Source organism: Kryptolebias marmoratus, linkage group LG11 (assembly GCF_001649575.2).
Source record: "Kryptolebias marmoratus isolate JLee-2015 linkage group LG11, ASM164957v2, whole genome shotgun sequence".
Classification (NCBI taxonomy): Eukaryota; Metazoa; Chordata; class Actinopteri; order Cyprinodontiformes; family Rivulidae; genus Kryptolebias; species Kryptolebias marmoratus.
The window spans coordinates 2021203-2041547 of NC_051440.1; the positions used below are offsets into that span (position 1 = coordinate 2021203).

Consider the following 20345-nt stretch of genomic DNA (forward strand, 5'->3'; position numbering starts at 1 on the left):
AAAAGCTTTAACAAGGAGTTGTTTAGTTTATCTGGAAAGTGAGAGATAGTTGGTGAACACCCTGGAATGTGAGCAACGGATGTGCCAGCAAGGAAGGGGGAAGGAGAGACCTTTGACCTCCAGATAAGGCAGTGACCCACCCGCTGGAGGCGGGGGACATAAGCATTAAAACCAGAGAACATCCTTTGTTTCCTCAGACAATCCTGGGGTGATGGCTTGACTAGTTTTCAAGATGATCTGTGTCTCATTCTCATTGATTGTCTCCCAGATGCATCTGGTTTTATTATTGTATGAATGTTGACTAAGGGTGTTTGAATAAATGTGTTAAACTTTAAGGTAACGTCTCCAGGTCTTTCCCAACAACCAACTCGGGGAGAGAAAGGTAATATATATCTCGACATTAGACAGCGTGAATATTGTACAAGTGTGCCTTAGGCTGGCCACACTAAAAGGCCACCCTAAAAAATGTGCAGTGTTTAATCACACAGCACAATGCCACAGATGTCATTAGTTTTGAGGAAGTGTGTAATTAACATACTGACTGTAGCTAGTGATGGGTAGATGAAGCTTTGAGAAGCACTGAAGCTTTACAGTTAATTGTATTTAAAAATGGTTAATTTCTTGAGGCTTTAAATGCTCAGCATCTATATATATAACCTGTGTGTGTATGTAATTTTGTGTTTTTACATAACTCCTCCTGCCTTGTTGACATGAAATTAAGAATGCTGGGAAAATATAAACCTAAAGACAAAAACATAAAAAGGTTTTTTTAGGCTTTGTATTTAGTTCAAAACTCAGACCTGAAATTGTTTGACTCATTTATATTCCATTGTACATTATCAGTGGTATCAGCTATTTGTTGCCTGTATGGGATTAAATTCAGTGAGGCGCAGATCTCCAGGTGAACCAGAGTCGGGTTTGCACCTGGAGCGAGGCTTCATTTGTCATCAGTCACATGATTTCAGTGCAGATGAAGCAAGCCTTGAAGTGGGGCTTAATTTAAAATTGACCTTTTCTGCTCGGAGCGTGATTTGAAGGTTTGGTTTAATTGACCAAACTTAACTGAAGGAATGTCTACCAGAGCTGTTTCCTGTCAATTGAATGTTCATTTCTCTACCACAAGCTGTCTCCAAAGACTTTTCAGAGAATTTGGCAGAACATCCAACCTGCCTCACAACTACAGACCACGTGTAACTACACCAGCCCTGGATCTCCACTTCCAGCATCTTCACCTAAAAGATCATCTGAGACCAGCCACCCGGACAGCTGCGGCAATAATTGGTTTGCATAACCAAAGAATTACAACACAAACTGTCAGAAAATGTCTCAGATAAGCTCACCTGAATGCTCATTGTCCTCATTGGGGTCTCCACCTGACTGCAGTTCATCATTGTAACTGACTTGAGTGGGCAAATGCTCACATTTGATGGCATATGTCATGTTGGTGAAGTCTTCTCTTCATGGATGAATCCTAGTTTTCACTGTACAGGGAAGATAGCAGATGTATGCATGAGCAGTTTGCTGTTGTCTACGTTTTGAATCAAGTGGCCCGTGGTGGTGGTGGGGTTATGGTATAGGGAGGCATATATTATGGACAACGAACACAGGTGCATTTTATTGATGGCATTTTGAAAGCACAGAGATACCATGATGAGATCCTGAGGCTCATTGTTGTGCCATTCATTCACAACCATCACCTCTTGTTACAACATGATAATGCACAGCCCCATGTTGCAAGGATCTGTGCACAATTCCTGAAAGCTGAAAACATCCCAGTGTCGGGATTTGGGTTTTCAGTTAGTTGTTTTATGTTTCAGTTGGTGTTTATTATTTTCTGTTATCTTGTAGTTTGGTTCGTGTTTCCTTCTGCCCTTGTCTCATATGTCTGTGTTTGTTTTCATTTTCATTCCCCCAGCTTAGTCATCTGGTTACTTGTCACGCCCATCTCCACCTGTTAGCAATTATAATCATGTCACCTGTCCCCACTTACCTGATTATCCTCAGCACTTTAAAACCCGGTCATTTCTGTCTGTACTCCGCTGGTCCATTGTCGTTGTTTGCCTGTTGTCTTGCTGTTCCTTCCTGGTTCTGTTGTTCCGTGCTCATGCTCCGTTTTTTTTTTTGTTTTGCTGCCACGTCAGCTTTTGTTTTCAATTTGTTTCTTTAGCTTAATAAATTAGTTTCTGTTCCTTTTATAATGAGTCTGCGTTCTGGGTTCGCCTCCGTCTCCACCGTTCCTGACACCCAGCTCTTGCATGGCCAGCATACTCACTGGACATGTCACTCATTGAGCATGTTTAGGATGCTCTGGATGGGTGTATACAACAGCGTGTTCCAGTTCCTGATGATATCCAGCAACTTTGCACAGCCATCGAAGAGGAGTGGACCAACATCCCACAGGCCACAGTCAACAACCTGATCAACTCTATGAGAAGATGTGTTGAACTGAATGAGGCAAATGGTGGTCACTCCAGATACTGACTGCTTTTTTGTCACTTTGTTTTATATTCACTGTTCAAATTACAATGAAACTAATAGTAACTGAGGCATGACCTGTATATAAGCTAACTTCCTTTGGTGAGTTGTAATTATTACTCTAAATGTAACTGCAGTTCTGTGGCCTGATATGTCATATCTTTTCATTGTTTAAATATGTTTTTTTAAATAAACATATTAAAAAAAAACATTTTCTCACACAATATTTTCTTAAAACAAGAATCCATATTGTTTTTCTAACTTTGCTAGTTTTCTGACTAACAGTTCTGTCTGTTGTATCTTAGACACTACCATTTTAGATGGAAAGGGTGTGTACTCCAGCGCGTACAGTCTACAAGGTCGCAAAATTTTGGGCTGCATACACTAAAGGGGCTGGCAGACCTTAGTCGACAGGTAAAATTTAGGTCATAGCAGAGCATGTTATCTGTGCAGAGCAATCTTTGACAGGATGGGTCACATCCCCAAGGATCACGCTCAATTATTCTGAATTCCTTTATTTTTTAAACAACATGAAAGGCTACTTAGAGAAAGATCTGGAGTCCTCTCTGTGGACAGATTCATGTCTCCAGTTAGCAATCCAAAATGAAATGCAAACCAGAACAGCCAGGGAGATCAGGATATTTATAGATGGAAGACGTGTGTCTTGTTTAAACCCGAACCTGAAGTAAAAGTTAAAAATGATGTCATAGTTTGGTTGGTAAATTCTGTTTCTTGAGCATGTCTGAGCTGGATACTGTGGGTTTAATACACTTTTTAATTTTACTTAAAAATCTAAAAAGAGCGTTTTGCAACTTTTCAAGAATTTCAATACATTTTAGGTAGTCTAGTTTAATGAAGAAGTCACCTAGAAGTCTAAATTAATTCTTTACTGTTTTGGTCCTTCTTCTGAATTTAGGTCAGCATCAGTTCTTGTCTTAATAAATCTTTGTTATTATTACAAAAAATAATCAAAATGTTAAAGGCCAAGCATTCCTCAAAGGAGTGTATACTGCCAGTTTTAGACTGAGATCGTCTAATGATAAGAAGGAACAGAATTATAGCTGCTTTGGTCAAACCTTGAAAATAACATGAATTGTAAGATGCCACACTCAGAGTAGTGTTGTGAATGACTTTCTGCTACTACCGTACCATGTTAGCTCAATAGCTGCAAAATTGACTAAATTATAGACAATTTGTGTTGGTTAATGCTGATTAGCTGTGGCAGCCATCTTGAATTAGATTGCCTCCATAAGTTAATCAGTTGTAGAATAGAATAGAAATATATTTTATTGATTCTCTGAGGATAATTATTTAGTTACAGCAGCAGATAAATTAAAAATTAAAAGCATTAAAAACAACACAAATAAGAAATCAAAATCCAACAGTAACTGATGAATACAGAGTCAGAGTGAGCCCAATGATGGCAGGATTGATATATTTTACAAATTTACAGTAGCACTGTGTGATGATGGTGGAGTATTCTGTACATAACATTTTTGCAGTAGCTATGTGCAGGTATAGGTTTACTGGTGTCCATCTGTTAGACAGAGATGAGTTTGTATAAAGTGAAACTTCCAATGGGAGGAATGATTTCCTGTAGCCTTCTCTGTGGCAGCAGAGCTGAGCGAGTCTGTTGGAAAAGGAGCTTTGCTGCCTTTGTAGGGTGGCATGAAAGGGATGGGACAGATTGGCCATGACAGAGAGCCATTTCTTTAGTGACCTCATGTTCTTTACTGACTCAAATGTGTCCAAGTTCTGTGTGATGATTTTTCCAGCTTTAAGTTTATTTAGTCTGCTTGCATCCCTGGGACTGATGCTCCTCCACAGTATATGGCAGTATATGGCACCTGCAGCCACAGACTGATTTAAAAAGGTCTCCAGCATCTTGCTGCACACAACAAAGGATCTGAGCTTCCTCAAAAAATAGTCTGCTAATCGCCTTCTTGTACACAGGATCCAGTGAGGTTTAGTGGAGTTTATGTCTGGTGAAGTAGATTCTGACACAATCAGTTCACACACCTTAACAAATTTAGGCACTGTTGAGACACATATATGCTGAATATATTCTGTCATATATTTTAATGCAGCAAACTCTGAAGACTGTTTCTTTAACAGAGCCATCTAAAATGGTTTACTACGAGTTTTGTTTTTATTTCAGCAAGCAGCTTAGTCAACAACCAAAAAGTCAATTCATTATCATTTTATGTAAATAGAATAATAGAAAACTTTTCACATTAAGATTCTGTGAGCTCTCCTGGTCAGAATCCACTCCCTGGGAAGTTAGGGTTAAAAACTTTTTTAAAAAGTTTGATGCAAATCACCTCACAATTTTGATTTAAAGCCCTGTTTGAGAAAATTTAAATCTTTATAAATTATAGGTAGGTAGGTAGGTAGGTAGGTAGGTAGGTACATTTATTTATATAGCACTTTTCGGCACAAGGCGACTCAAAGTGCTTTACAACACAAGAACAAAATTACAGACAAAGTTACAGAACATGATAATGAACAAAATTACAGACAAAGTTACAGAACATGATAATGATGGGTACTAATTGTCTAAATAAGCTAAGCTAAACCAACAGATCTAAGCATGACTAAATGTACAGAACTAAACTAGTGCGACAGCAGAGTATGAGTATGAGAATGTGTATGTTTGTTTCCATACAGTAGGAGGCGGTGTGATGCATTTGTGTGTGTGTGTGTGTGTGTGTGTGTGTGTGTGTGTGTGTGTGTTTGCAGAAAAGTCCATGAATCACATTCACAGATGTTCACAGGCAAGAGGGTAAGAGTCATTCTGTGTTTCCTAAGGCCAATTTTTTGGGGCAGCCATCTTATATCAGGTTGACTCCAAAAAAGGTAAAAGAGTGATCCTTAACTTCATGGGTTATTTTGGTAACAGTTAGGCACATAAACACACACACACATTATGTCGAGTTGTTTGTGTTTGTGTGCCTTTCTGTTACAAAAATCTCTCATGAACCACTAACAAACATAAAAAAGGCTTTAACTCAGTTAATTCAATGATATTGACCTAAAATTTGGTGTGGTAGAAGGTGAGACTGATTTCAGCATGTATTCAACAGGTTGTGCAAGACCTTTGTTTAAAATTTTACTATTAACTAATTGGAGTCAACTCTGTGTGTCTGACAGCAAAATATCTCATGAACCATTGGATGGATTAAAAAACAAACACTTCAGGAAACAGGCACTGGATATTCTTCTGCAACTGCTTAACTTTTAGTGGACAGTTCAAAATGTCCTTCACAGCCAACTGACCTTAGAAAAAACAGAAATGGCTATAATTCAGTCATATTTACAGATATTGTGCTAAGATTGTGCTACGGGGTTCAGGAGAAAGAGAGAAAAAACATGTCCACCTTCCACCAGGAGCAGAGAGAAAGAGTTTGGTGTGGAAGAAGAATGGGATGTCACTCAAGTTCATATGCATTTGAAGGGAGTGAACAGTTTTGGCAATATAGTGTATGTGCTTCACTGTCTCCTTGATCCGCAGAGACAAATTTCTTTCATTTGTGTATTCACCATTTTGGGTGTAATTTGTGTGTGTGTGTGTGTGTGTGTGTTTGAGAATAAAGTGTCTACAAGCATATGTGTGTTGTAAAATACAAAAATCCCAATGCCATACAGTAACCTGGCATTGAAACTACAGTGGGTTTGATGTTTTTGGTGGTATTGTCTAAACAGCAATTGTGATCAGGGCATTACTGTGCAATGTTTTTACAATCAATGCCAGAAAATCTATATAATGTTTCCAGGAGGTTGTTCATGTGTAAAATGGGCCTCAGGCTTAGTGTTCAATTCTAAGTTTTAAAACTCTAAAACTACAAAAAAAAGACCAGTTTATTCTATTTTATTTTATTGGATTTGCCTTGTCCTGGATGATTGAAAATCTACACAAGTATATTGGATGTACCTGTACAACAGATACACTTTTAGAGTCAATCCAATTCAAGATGGCTGCCACAGCCTATGAAAGTTAGTCAACACAAAAGTGGCTATAACAGATATTTAGATAAAATTTGATGTGAAAGTAGCTGAGAGTCATTTACAACACATACTCTGAGCACAAGATCTTGCAAATTCGCATGAGATGACACATTGTTATTTTTACTTTTTTTTTTTTGCAATTTGTATTCCTTCATTAAATAGGCCTTTAATTGGATTGGTTTTATAGTGACTGTGAATTATCATCTTCATCCATTTCCCTCCCCTTTATAGGGTCAGAGGGGCTCTCAGATGAGTCCTAAATGGAAGACATGCTCCTCCTCAATGACGCCTGATCTACGGGCTGGAGTTGGGGGGGACGTTGATATTTCAGGAGCTTGATTACCGATTGGACTGATGATCTTGTATTTCCATAAACAGCAGCCCCATATCCATATCTGAACCCTCTAATATATATATTCACCCTGGGAATGATTTGTGCCCACTGCCACTGCTGTCCTCCTCACTGACTTCCCATTTCATCGTAGGTGAGACTCATTTGCCTTTTCTTCCCCAGTATCTCTTTGCTTCTTTCATCAATATGAAATAAGGTTTTGTTGCATCTGTTAGTCTCTCTGTGGAAACTTGCTGTTGATGTTCTAAAGTTAAAAAAACAGGTTTTTTTTAGAGTTTAAGGGGGAAGTGTGATTCAGAATGAAAGGGAAGAGGCAGCTGTATTTAAATTGCACTGCACAAAAATCTCTATGAGGAGAGCTTTTGATATTAAAATATTTAAGAAATGTATGTTATTATTCATCTTTTATTATCTCAAGTTTTGCAGTTTTTTTCTTTGTTTTGTTTTTTGGTGTAGAAATGAACAGAATACTGTCCAGTTTGTTCCAGTGTACAAAGGAGGATAGAGCAAGTGAATTCTATTCTGTAGTTGAAACTACAACTACAGAATAGAAGTCCAGTTGTTTTTATTTTTTAACCTTTTTTGAATTTACCATGGCCAGGATAACAGCAAGTGATTCATCTGTAGGATTTTCAGCTTTGCTATCTGATCTTGGGCTGTGACTTTCTGAAGCCTAAATCTTGAAAATGAATGGATTTTAATCAGAGTGAAAGTAAAATCTTTACTTACACTGCAGACACGTCAGTAGTTTATTAATGAAAATTTTTAGTCATCAGTTTTTTGACTTAATGAGCAAACAGCTTTAAATAATTTCCAGTAAAAATAACCATGAACTCTGAATAACTCTGAAATTTGATTCTGGAACCGGCTGCCTTGGGTTGTATTTGGAGTGTGTGAAACACTGTATGTGTGTGTGAGCAGTGCTGGCAGCTAACCTGCTGTGGCAGCACATTCTGGTGAAGGAAGGGAAGTTTTACCTCCTGCAGGGTATTCAGTTCTGAACACCAGCTCAGGTTACACTGGGACACAGTATGATCTCTTATAAGACAAAATCATTTTGAGTTTTTCATATGTGTCTTTTTGTCTGTTTTTGTACAGGTCGTGAACAACAGAAACCGCCAACATGTCTGAGTAAGTTCTGCTTTTGCTGTTTGCATTATTGATTTTAGAGGTTGGACAGAAGGAAGGATCAGTTTCTTTCAGTGTTTTTAACCAACTCCACTGAGAACAAATCAACAAGGCAGGAGAAAATATGGTTCACACTTTAGCAGCAGCAAATGTAAGATACAACTGAAAGCACTTTGTACAAAAAATAAAACCTGTCTGCTGGTTTTCAAGGCTTTTAATTAGTTGGATGGAAGAAAGAGTTAGGAAAAACAGAAACAACATACAAAATAAAAAGACACAAAGGAGAAGGAATAAAAACAATATTTAAAAGAAAAAGAAAAAGATAAACAACTAAATATGTTAAAAAAAAATTAATTAAAAAAAATCTCTGACTAAATTAGGAAAGGACACAAATTCTGAAGGACACCTGTCCAGGGTGTCCCTTGCCTCTCTCACAGTGACCAGTGGAAACAAGTTTCAGTTCCCCAAAACCTGGAGGAGAAAAGGGTAAAGAAAATGGATGGAGGATGGATGGATGGATGGATGGATGGATGGATGGATGGATGGATGGATGGATGGATGGATGGATGGATGGATGGATGGAGGTGGAAGAAAGGAATAAGGAAAGATAAATAACTAAAGAAAATGAAAATCAGTTGGAAAAAAATTAAAGTGAAGTGAAATTATGAAGTGAAATTTATTTATATAGCACTTTTTCGCAACAAGACGATTCAAAGTGCTTTACAACACAGAAACAACAATCAGGTACATAATCAAATACAGAGGTACAGAATCGAATACAGTAAGCATCATAGAAAGATCATAATCAAATATAGATCAATCATGTATAATCTAAATGAAATATAGGATAATCTAAATGAAATCATGAAACTAAACATCTAAACATGAGCTAAAACTGTCAAAATATTAGCTAAAATAATCTAAATACAATCATGATAAAGTTAAAGCTGAACTAAACAACAATTAGGCTAAGATAGTCAAAATATGAGCTAAGATAAACTAAACTAAATGTACAGGAAGGCTAAATAAGCTAACATAAACTGAAACATGGCAATGCTAAGCTAAGGGTACAACATGACTAATAGTACCAAAAGTCTGCTAAACAGCCAACATAAGAATTACTAAGATAACTAAACTAAAATCAAGATTAAGTTAAAGCTGAACTAAACAACAATTAGGAATCTAACAATCTAACAATATCTAAAATGTGAGCTAAGATAAACTAAACTAAACTAAATGTACAGGAAGGCTAAATAAGCTAAAACATGACAATACTAAACTAACGGTACAAAAAACTTTCTAATAGTACCAAAAGGCCTGCTAAACAGCCAACATAAGAATTACTAACTAAAGGAGGGGAGGGAGGGATTGGAGTGAGAAAGATGAGGTAGAGACAGTGGAAAATTTGTATGTGTGTGTTGAGACAGTGGGAAGACGGTGTGGTGTATGTTGTATGTGTGTGTGTGTGTGTGTTGCAAGGTCCATGAATCATGTCACAGAGGCCATTGTCTTTGATAATGTGATGGAATGTTTATCAGCCAGCCCAGAGCAGATCCACAGATGTCCTTAGGCAGAGGGGCAAAGCATCTTGTTTACGTAAAATCTGGGGAGAAATTGAAGATAGCTGACCAAGGCCAGCGTCAGGGGAGCCAAATTCACAAACAATAATTGTTTTGGGTCAGGCAGACTTGTTTTCTGTCTGCCTTGAAAAGTCTTGCTGATACTTCTCAATGGTGAATCCAAACAGCCAAATTCCAGGTCCATTCCGCCTGATTCGAGCAAGCAACTTTCTCCAAGATGTAACCTATATTATTATTCATGAGTCCTGGAGTCCATGAGCTTGCGATCCTGTAAAAGGATCGCATCCAACTTGCAATTCTGCTCCCGTAACAGTCTGAGTGTAGATTGCCGAACCCATCAATCGAATTTGACGATAAGTCAGGTAACTGCCTAATCCAAACAGCAGAAATCCTGTTATCAAAAACCCAAATATGTAAAAATCTTCTTCCAAAGACAAAAATTGATAGACAAACAATATTCCATTTCTTCCAGGAATAATCCATTGTGTATCCAGCAAAAAATGTCCTATCAGGGTAAGTCAGCTCTCCCAAGCTCTGTCTTCCCATCAAGAAAATTTGATCAATTGCGTTGAGAGATCAGCTGACCAGATCCATGGTTTAAAAATTTTGGAGAATATGCAAAAGAGAGGCTCTGAAAAGAAAGCAGGGCAGAGAGGGGGTTCAGGAGACAGAGAGACAGAGAGAAAAGAAACAAGTCCGCCTTCCACCAGGAGCAGAGAGAAAAAAAAGAAAAGCCAAAGAGAAAGAGATGTAGAGGAGAATGAAAACTTAGGATGGAGATCAAGGATGGAGACAATAAAAGATAAGGCAGAGAAAATAAAACAGACAGGAGAGAACAGAGAATAAGGAAAACCTAAAACAAAGAGGGGGGGGGGGGGATCAGTTATTAGCAAACGGTGGCCTTAAGGCCAAATCAGAGAAGAGGAGGTGGGAGTTGGGAGGGATGGAGGCACCCACCCACAATTTACTGAAGGATGAAAACAATGTGAAAAAGAAATAAATGAATCAGGGTATCTAAGATGTTTGCATGTATTTTGTTATAGCAACACAAAAACATCAGCGATGATTAAAACAGGCTATTTTCATCAGTTTTGTAATGTTTTAATTTATCATTTCATGTAAGAGTTAAACTGAGTCCTGCTGAGACTTAATCAATCTGACAGCTGATTTCCAATGAACAGAACAAAATGTAATTTAGAACATTGACCCAACACCTTCTGAAAGTTGGTTATGTCTAAAAGGTTCTTAAATTTAAATTCAGTGCAGACAAAATGTATTCCTGTGTTAATATTGCTGCTTCTGGTGCTTGAATTTGTGCATTAATGATTGCAAACTCAAACTAATAACACTTTGACAACAGTTTTTTTTAATTAATTTGTTCAAATTCTTTATTTCACATTTAAAAATACACTGAAACATTTGATTTTTTTATATTATACTTTCTTCTCATTCAACATTCTGGCACAGTAACTCAACAAGCAGAACCTTTCATTTAAAATTAAACACAGATATCTTCATTTACATGAAAACAAGAGGATGACTTAAAAAAATAAAGCTTTCAAAACACTATAAAACCAAATGGCTTGTCACTATTCAGCTTCTGTGCATGAAAAAAAGTTTTATTTGTGCTGTTTAATAAAAAATGTTATATAAACCCCAGCACTGAAAATTTTCCCTCAAAAACTAAACTATTTACATCATACTGGATATGTGTGACCCTTTATAAGTATATTTATTATTATAATAATTACTATTAATAATAATAGTTTTATTTAAATAGCTTCTACATTTAAAGGCTGCCCCTTGCAGAGTCTGCTCAGAAGAATTTTGGCCCTTTAATACATTTATCTGGTGACACTTGTTCCTTTGTTGACCCAAAGTGTTTATTCTCCCCACAGGAAGAAGATGACTTCAAGCCGCAGGCATCATCTGAAGGTAAACTGTCTAAATTGAATGGGCAGGTTTCCTATTCTTCAGACAAGAAGGTCCACACCAGGCTGCTTCATGGTCATCACACACGCACGAATGCACAAGCGGTAACCAGACTGCTTCGTGGTTACCACCAAAGGTGGAAAGAGTACTAAGCAAATGTACTAAAAAAACAATACCATTAATCTTTTTACATTTTACTCAAGTACAAGTAAAGTTACTTGTGTAAAATTCTAAAGTAAAAAGTAAATCATTAAAAACTGACATTGAGTAAAAAAAAGTGTCTCTCTCCTGCAGTGCATAAAAGACACAAAAAAGTCTCTCAAACAAACTCTTAAATTAAATAAAAAAGACTCATAATTTAATATGCAGTTACAAAATAAATCATGCCCACACATGATATTTAAAACACTTAAATAAATTGTTGTTTTTGGTACAGACCATCCCCCGGTGCTCAACTTTTTAAACAACAAAACATGTTGAACCACAGCAGGTCGAAAAACTCCTAAATGACCTGCTCTGTTTTAGATTTTGATCAGAGTTCATTCTTGTGGCCACAGTGAGACAGCTCTTTCTCACAGAGATATAGGGATATATAAATATGACTTTAAAACAGTGAATATATGTCAGACTTCTGTTAAAGATGTTCAGGTGTCCTGAGGTTCTGATGCTGATCAGTGGATTATCAGAGGGCTGGACTATGAAGAGAGGTAAACAGTTTAGCTGCTATGATGAGCTGAAAGTCTGAGTTTTCAGAACCACAGTGGAGGATTTCTTTGAGCCTGGTTAGATCACCATGGTAACAGAAACTTAACTCAGTTTTAGCTTAAACTGTCAGTAAGAAGCTCCGTTTGATTCACTGTTTCTTTTCTTAATGAGATCCCAAATATAAAAATCAGATTGAAGCAACATTTATATATCATCACAGTTATACCTGCTGCAGTGAGATTTTAAACAGATTGGTAAATGAAACAAAATTAAAATTCCAGTGTCATTTTAAGTCAGCCAGTGCTTCCCATTTAAACGTTGATCAAATGTTGGTGTTTTAATTTTCATATTTAAACACAACCCGATATTTATTCAGTGATATATTTTCATTTTATAATTTTATTCTATAAAATTTAATTTATGGATTTAATTTTAGGTAAAATTATTCCATTTTACCAGATATCATTTTTGAAATGAACTCACATAACTTTCAGCAAACATGAGAAATGTCCCTGAAAACTTAAATCCACTCACACTTTTTTACCATAAGAAGCTAGCTGTCTACTGAGATAAAGAGACTGTAATTACAGTTATTAAATAAATAAATTATTACTATTTATCCTCAATAGGGATATTTTTCATGAGGCTGTATGTTTTAATTAGAACAGGTCAACTAATTCATTCTCTGATATGTTTTCAGACATGAGTTTGGGAGGTAATGATGCTCTCTGTTCATGGTCACATCAGGTTACATCGTTAGCTTAATTAGTTACCAGCTGCTACAGAGCTAACCAACATTAACAGTGTCAGGCACTGATGTTTGACTAATTTTCACAAAGCCCCTTAATAAACTTATTAAACTTAACTTATTCAAAGACTTGTTTTAACTTACTAAACAACAGTACAGTATGTTTTGTCTTAAACGCACCACCACAGGCTGTAGGTCTGAGTCTCTCTGAGCTAACACAGCTAACAGCAGAATGAAGCAGCTTCCTTCTTTTAATTTGGAGCCTCTGTTAAACTTGGTTACCAGGGGTTCCAGGAGTTTAGTTCATTTTTTTTTTAGTTTGTAGTCACAGTGGAGGTTTAGCTGTCAGCCAGTGAACAGGAGATGTGCCAACAAACCCATGTCTGCTGAGTTTCACTCTAGGCTGGTGGATGAAGCGGTCCATCAAGTCGATGGAGTTTGTACACAATCTCTATGGGTTTATTTAACAAGGCAACTCCTTTGCGGCTTGTCATCACTTCTAGCCAGATCATATACCTGCTAATTACAGACCCAATTACTGCAGGTGTTATAGTGTGCTTTTTTTCCCCCTCCTGATTTTAAGTTACATTTTTACGTTCACAGTTTTTACTCAATAAGGGGCTGTGGTAGCTTGGTAGTCATTGCTGCAGTCTTGTTATTAGTAATTCGCTATTATAAAATTTGATACTTTTCACCTGTGGTCAACACACAAACATCGCTACTGGGCTGCTGTGTGGTCAACACACACACACAACCATTGCATTTTCTATTTATAAAATACAGGACCTACTTTGTTCAATCATTGCAACATCTGGGTTCTGACATTTCTTTGTTCATGATCCATTCATAAACATTGTGAATTCAATAAAACACTCTGTTCATACAGACAAATAAAATAATGTAAGGCTTTAAATAAAACCTGTTATTACTCATCTTTAAAGATTAGCTCTCAGAGGACACAGGTGCTGGGTGTGAGCAGAGCTGCAGCTGCTCTGTAAGGAGGGTGTGGGGGTGAGGGATATGGTTACTGCTTGGACTTTATATTTGGCATTCAGTCTTTGACCAGAGAAATATCAAGTTGTCACTGTTTAACACTGCAGTGCAGATATTACAGATTTGTAACCAGTGCTGTAAGAGTGCAAGAATAGCTGCCTTCAGTGAAGTACTCATCTGAACAGTTTAGCACTAGCACGTTCAATGTGTAATCTGAGTCTGACACTCAGATTAACACATGCCATAACAAATAAAACACGTACCAAATATGGTCTAATATAAATATATTATTAATGACCAAATGTTGTCACTATAACAGACTATTTAGGGCAATTTACTAATAAGTTTTGGTTTTCATTGAAGCTTAAAGCATTTTTGATTTAAAGAGAGAAATGCTGGTGGAGAGCGAGGGGAGAGTGCATCTCGCCTGCCTGAATTTGTCTGTGTGCACGTGTCAAACTTCTGGTATTTCAGATTAACTTTCATTTTAAGTAAAACATTTCTAAACATTTACGTCAAGGTATATCAGCACTGCTGATCAGGAATCACCTCCTTGGAAAGTTTGGGGTTAAAAACTCTGACGCGCTGAAGTTTGCAAAGAAACTTCACGTTTTGATTTAGTCCTTTTTCTTTTTTTAAAGTCAAACTTAAGAAATATAGAATCTTTATTTTTAGCAGTCAGTTTCAAACATAAGCAGGTGGTGCCTTGCTCCTCACTTTCTGATCATTTTAGTTAAAGTTTTGGTTCAGTAACAGAAAAATAACAGAAGAAGAATCAGGCCTTGAGCTCACAGTGCCCTCAGCAGACAGGAGCAAGTTACTATTTGCCCCCCTCCTGGCTTTTCAAATGTAATTTTATATCTGATCAACAAGAATAGATATTTAATAAATATATGTGACATATATTAGTACTTTTGCAGAAAAACATGATAAAAAATAATAAATTTTTGTACAAACATATTGGAAAAAAAGAGGGAGAAATCCTACAAAAATTGATTTTGTAACACAAATTACATATAAACAAATATAAATATTTGCTGTATTTTACTGTTGCCAGTCAAGTACTGCCAAGTACTCAAGTCTGTTTCAGTCTGCCTCGTACTATCTTGGCAGTCTGGGAGTGAGAGACATGGGTGTGTGATTACAATTGTGACCATACTGAACCACTGGCAGCAGCTTAAACATTTGTTTTAATCTTAGTTCTCTTTACATTTGTTACACAATTTAAACATCAAATTGTAGGCATTTATTACAAACATTCAGGCATGGCCGATCCATAAAGGCCACATGCCCCATCTGGCTGCAGCCCCCCAAAAAAACATTTGCCCCATAACGTAGTTGTAAAATTATGATTTATTAGGAATTATTATTAGGAATTAGAGAATATGTAAGCATATCACATTACTTGACAGGTATTTCACAAAACTCTCAATAAGTAATCATTGAATGCCCATTTACAGTGATGAAAGTTTAGAATCAACCCAATTCAAGATGGCGGCCACAACCAACTGACATTATGAAACATAAAAATGGCTATAAGTGAGTCAATTTTACAGATATTGAGCTACAATTTGATGTGGTATTAGCTAAGAGTCATTACCAACACACTCTCGAAGCACTAACAGATCTTGTTACAACTCATATTTTTTTAAAGGTTTGACCAAATTTGCTACAACTCAACTTGATCTTAGTCTAAAACTGTGGCATGAAAGGCAGCAGGTGATATGCGTTCCTTCAGGAAATGCTAGACCTTCAGACATCAGTGAATGCATGTATTTCAAAATGTCATCCAGTGTCCCTTACATTTAGCAAGGTGTTGCAAATAATTTGGTCATATTTCCAATGCAGGCAATTGTTATTAATTTTTAATAATTTAACAGAGATTTTGATGCCCTAATGTGAAGTGGTCATAGTTACTGATATTATTGTGAGTGTAAATAAGCCAACCACTTGACTTTTTAATCAGGTAAATACACAATATTCAGAGTGGGTTTATATCTAGCCCAATCTAATGCAAGTTCATTTGTTTGCTGGACAATCAACTTAGAATAAGCCATTTTTGAAAATATTTCTCAAGGAATGCTAGAACATTTATGTTCACGTTTATGTTCGTTTGTGTTCACTTGTCAGCACTGGACTACAAATTCTGCCCACAAAAAAAGATGGTTTAGGGAGATTACATGCTCTCCAATGAAGAACATGTTTGTGAACTTCTGCTATATGGTCGTATAAAATGAAGCATTTTTAAAAATCACTTTTGCTTATGAAGCAAAAAACAATGTTCATTTGTATTTATTCATACATACAGAAAATTGTAATAGCTTTAAAAATATGTTGAACAACTGAAATTGTCCTTTTGTCATCCCTCAGAGTTTGATTCTTCAGGTTGCAGCAACCTGGCTTGAACAGGAAAAAAAAGATATTGTTGCTGCCAAAGAAGCCTACATGGCTGAGAAATGTCCTTCACCGGACATGAGCGGAGACCAGGCTGCCCTTATGGTAAAACACAGGACTCTTCAAAAACCTGATGATTTTTTTGCAGTTTGCTTTTTAACAGTCAATATTTTGTATGCCTTGATGCCTTTATTCTCAGCTGAAAGAAGTCTAAGTTTAGTGGAAGTACAGTAATCTCAGCCATAGTTGTCCTTTCTGGAAAAGAAAACAAAAATCATTGGAGTTTTTTCTCCACTTATTTTATGCAGATGATTTATTTTTATTTGTTAAACGTTTATCAGTGTCTGCTTTAGTGACGGCTCTTCATCAGGACTTGTTTTCAGAAAGTAAACTTCACATCTCTCTGTTTAACTAGGAAACCTGCAAAAAACTGAACGCCCTCATTGAGAAAATTGATGAAGAGCGGTACGACCTGGAGGCCAAAGTGGGCAAGGCTGACAAAGAGGTACAACCAATAAACTGAATCCAGTTCCATTTTTTAGCATCAACATTCATGAAAGTGTGGCCCAAAGTTCTGGTAAAGAAAGTTTCTTTTTAAGTTTGCTTCAAAAAAACATGAGCATTTGAACCTTTAACCTTAAAGATATGTTTTGTAAAAAGAGGAGACAAAAGTGTGGTTTAAGGTACAAATATAAAATAATTTTATGAAGTAGATTTCAAGATAAAAGTCATGTTCAGTTAAAATTAGTACTTTATTTAAAACAAAGAGAATAAAAAGTTGTTGTTTTTTTGTTTTGTTTTTTTAAATATGCTGGCTCTGGGGATATTAAAAGGAGTTAATTTAAACTCAAAATTACCTTTAAAAACAATATAGCAAATGGCAAAATAAACCCCCCTGATGCACCCCAGCACACACTCACAAACCTACACACAAATCCTTAAAGGTGACACACAGAAGTCCACACAAAATCATTTTTAGTATTAATTAGGTTATTTTGAACTATTACTTATTTAAGGGCATCACATACTAGTTTTAAAATATACATATCACTGCTCTAAATCTGGCTTTGTTTTCCCTTTAAACTGCTTGGTCCTGCTTAGATTGAAGACCTGAAGATCAAAGTGGTGGACCTGGCTGGAGTGAAAAAGCCTGCTCTGAAGAAGGTGCGCATGTCTGCTGATGCCATGCTCAAAGCACTGCTGGGTTCTAAGCACACAGTCAACATGGACCTCAGGGCAAACCTGAAGCAGGTCAAGAAGGAGGTCAAAGAGGAGGTAAGTGTTCTGTTGGAGGAGGAGGAGCGGATCTGTTTGCAGGAGATCGTGTTGCCCTTCAATGATGATGAACTGTGCTTTTGTGCTGCAGCCTGCAGAGGCAGTCGGCGACTGGCGTAAGAATATTGAAGACAAGGCTGACAGGAAGAAGATGTTTGAGAGTGCCTAAAGAGCCAAAATCTTGGGCTGGTTTTGGGCTGTTAGCACTTTTTTGGAATTTCTGTCATTTTACAGGGAATTGAAATATATTTTGTTTAATTAAATCTGTGTATTTCAGCCTGCTTTGTTTTAGTATTTTGGTTGCCAACCAATTAAAGTGTCAATAAACTGAACTCCGTCTTCCTAAATCCACATACTGAAGAGTTGTTGGGCAAGATACTAAACCCAACATAGTCTCTAATGTTTTCCTCTCTTTAAGCCACCTCTTTTGAAAAAAAAAAAATACCTAAAAGCATAAATGTCATGTCCTAGTTTAGCTAGGAAAGACCCCTTTTACTTTCCATTTCTCAAACTACAGACTTTTATTTGGCAGTGCAACGTTCTGTGTTGATGTTCACTTTTTACACCTTCCTGTTCCTAATGTTTTTAAAAAATTAATACATTGCTTTTTTACATAAGGTATGTTGTCATAAGATATTTTGTCCTTCACTCAGTGATGTACAACATTGCAAACACATCAAACACCTTCAGCAAAACAACTGAAATCTACAACACTGAGCTCATTTTTCTGTACTTGTGTCAAGTATTAAAGCAAAATCTGCATATTTAAGAATTTAGATTGGTGCAACTGAATTTGTCCAGTAAGACAGTTTTGGTATCACTTTAATCCTGACACTGAAACTTTACTAAATTTACCACTGAAATGGTGCAGCTTATGAAAGTTGCTGCACCTATATGCAGTGTTGGTTTTGTTTGAAGATGCACTCCTTTTATGGTTTTTGTAGTGCTGTGAAAAAAATACATCATATTCATTTTTCTTTTTTAATAAAAAAGGACCCAAAGATGATTGCTTTGTTCAAAACAAAAACCTAGGCTATACTTTTCTTTTGCATAAAGAGAAAATATCACTGTGTGGCTTGTGAATAGAAAGTCACAGTGAGTTCACAAATTTTAAAACACAGTAAATTATTTTAGCAGTCACAGCTTCTTTAGTGAACTTTGTTAGTTCTGTTAGAGCAATTATAGCTCTTATTTAACATATATTAGAGCAAATGTGTGTCCTGATTCATTTATTTTATTATAACCTCACCAGGGGAATGCGTTGGGATACCATCTGCGTTTGTCCTCTGTCATGTGTTCGGGGAGCTGTGAAAAGTAAATGTTGATCTTTTCATTTAAATTTTTTTGTGAATATGCAAACATTTATTTTTTGTTGCTTTTGTTTAATACAACTCTTGTACTTATGGAGTAAATACGAAGAAGACAACACAACAGCTCCTCCATTCCACTGTGGCTGTACGCAGTAAAGGCTACTTGGTGTCACTGTTTGTGGTCACAGTCTGTCAGCAGTTCTCAAAGTCTGGATCCGGACCAAACAACAAGCCAATCTGGACCCAGCCCACATGTTATATGGAAATGCATTGGTAGGATGTGTATGTTTACTAATGTGGTAGTACAGAATGGTGTGGCTACTTTAAAAGGGCGCAAAGAGAGTGAATGGGATGAGCGAGAGAGCTAGCCTGTATTAATATGCTCAGTGTGAGAATCGGAGCACATATCTGAGACAAGAAACTTTGCTGTAAAAGGTTGAACTTCTATCAGTAATTGTTCAGTGTTAGCAGTGTAAGAGCATGAAATGGTAAAGACTCTTCACTAGCTATCTGAGTCTTTCCCTCTACTGTGGAAAAAGAGGGGGGTTAGCCCAGAAGCAGGTTGCAGCTTCGACCTCTGTCAGTGTCATCATCAGAAACTAAGGCAGCAAAGAAGAAGGTGTTATATCACATCACCATGGAGTGATGTGTAAAAAAAGAAAGGTAGAGTTAAAAACTGAATTTTTAAATGTTTGGCATTTATTTTGTCTTCTACGTGTATGGTTTTGGATATCTGTGAGCCTGGATTCTCAGCAATAAATGTAGTAAAAAGGTAATTTTACCACTGTTTGAAAAAACAACAGTTACACCGTCTGACTTCATCATTTGTGCCGAGGTTTAGAGAGTTCATTGAAGGCAGATGGTGCCATGTTTCACATAAAGTTGATATAACTGCCTCAGGATATGTGTAGTTTTTTACCTCCAATCATTTTAATGTTAGTGTCTTGCTGCCTTTAAGTTCAATTTATCCAGTATGTTTATTCTTGTGTGAAAACAAATGCATTTTATTTTGTCGAGACATGAAAAGTAATTAAGTTGATCAACTTCAAGGTAAAACTTCTTATGAAACTACAGCACACATTACAGCAAATTAATAAAATGGATTCGTTCGCTAGTTGTTCCAGACCTTTGACCTAATCTGCAAATAAAATTTGGATTTTTGAATACAAAGTTTAAAAACCCTTGGTATATGTAGCTGGACTGAAGACTTGTCTGAAGACTCAATGTCCAAATGTCCAGTCAGTTACTTTAGTTTTAGTTGACTAAACAGTAAGATGGATAAACAATTACTGTTGAGACCATTTGTGTCATGAACTGGGGTGAAGGAGGCGAACCCTGAGCGCAGACTCATGTTGATAAAAAAAACTAAATTTATTTAGAAATAAAAGGCAAACCCAAAACAAAGGCTGACGTGGCAGCAAAACCTAAACTAAATACAAAAACATTAA

The 20345-nt window shown here is 36.6% G+C and overlaps 1 protein-coding gene across 2 annotated transcripts; it reads left to right on the plus strand.

The window, feature by feature from the left end:
- Window positions 1-6875: 6875 nt before the first annotated feature.
- On the plus strand, window positions 6876-18356 carry LOC108248119 (troponin I, fast skeletal muscle-like). Of its 2 annotated transcripts, none has more exons than XM_017436647.3 (7): window positions 6876-6965; window positions 7931-7963; window positions 11439-11475; window positions 16289-16417; window positions 16728-16817; window positions 17414-17587; window positions 17679-18356. In XM_017436647.3, the coding sequence occupies exons 2-7, from the start codon at window positions 7956-7958 to the stop codon at window positions 17754-17756; spliced, it is 516 nt and encodes a 171-aa protein (XP_017292136.1). In that variant the 5' UTR covers window positions 6876-6965; window positions 7931-7955; the 3' UTR covers window positions 17757-18356. The 2 variants fall into 2 exon arrangements, with proteins under 2 accessions (XP_017292136.1, XP_017292137.1); XM_017436648.3 differs by having other exon boundaries at window positions 6909-6961.
- The last annotated feature ends 1989 nt before the right edge of the window (window positions 18357-20345 follow it).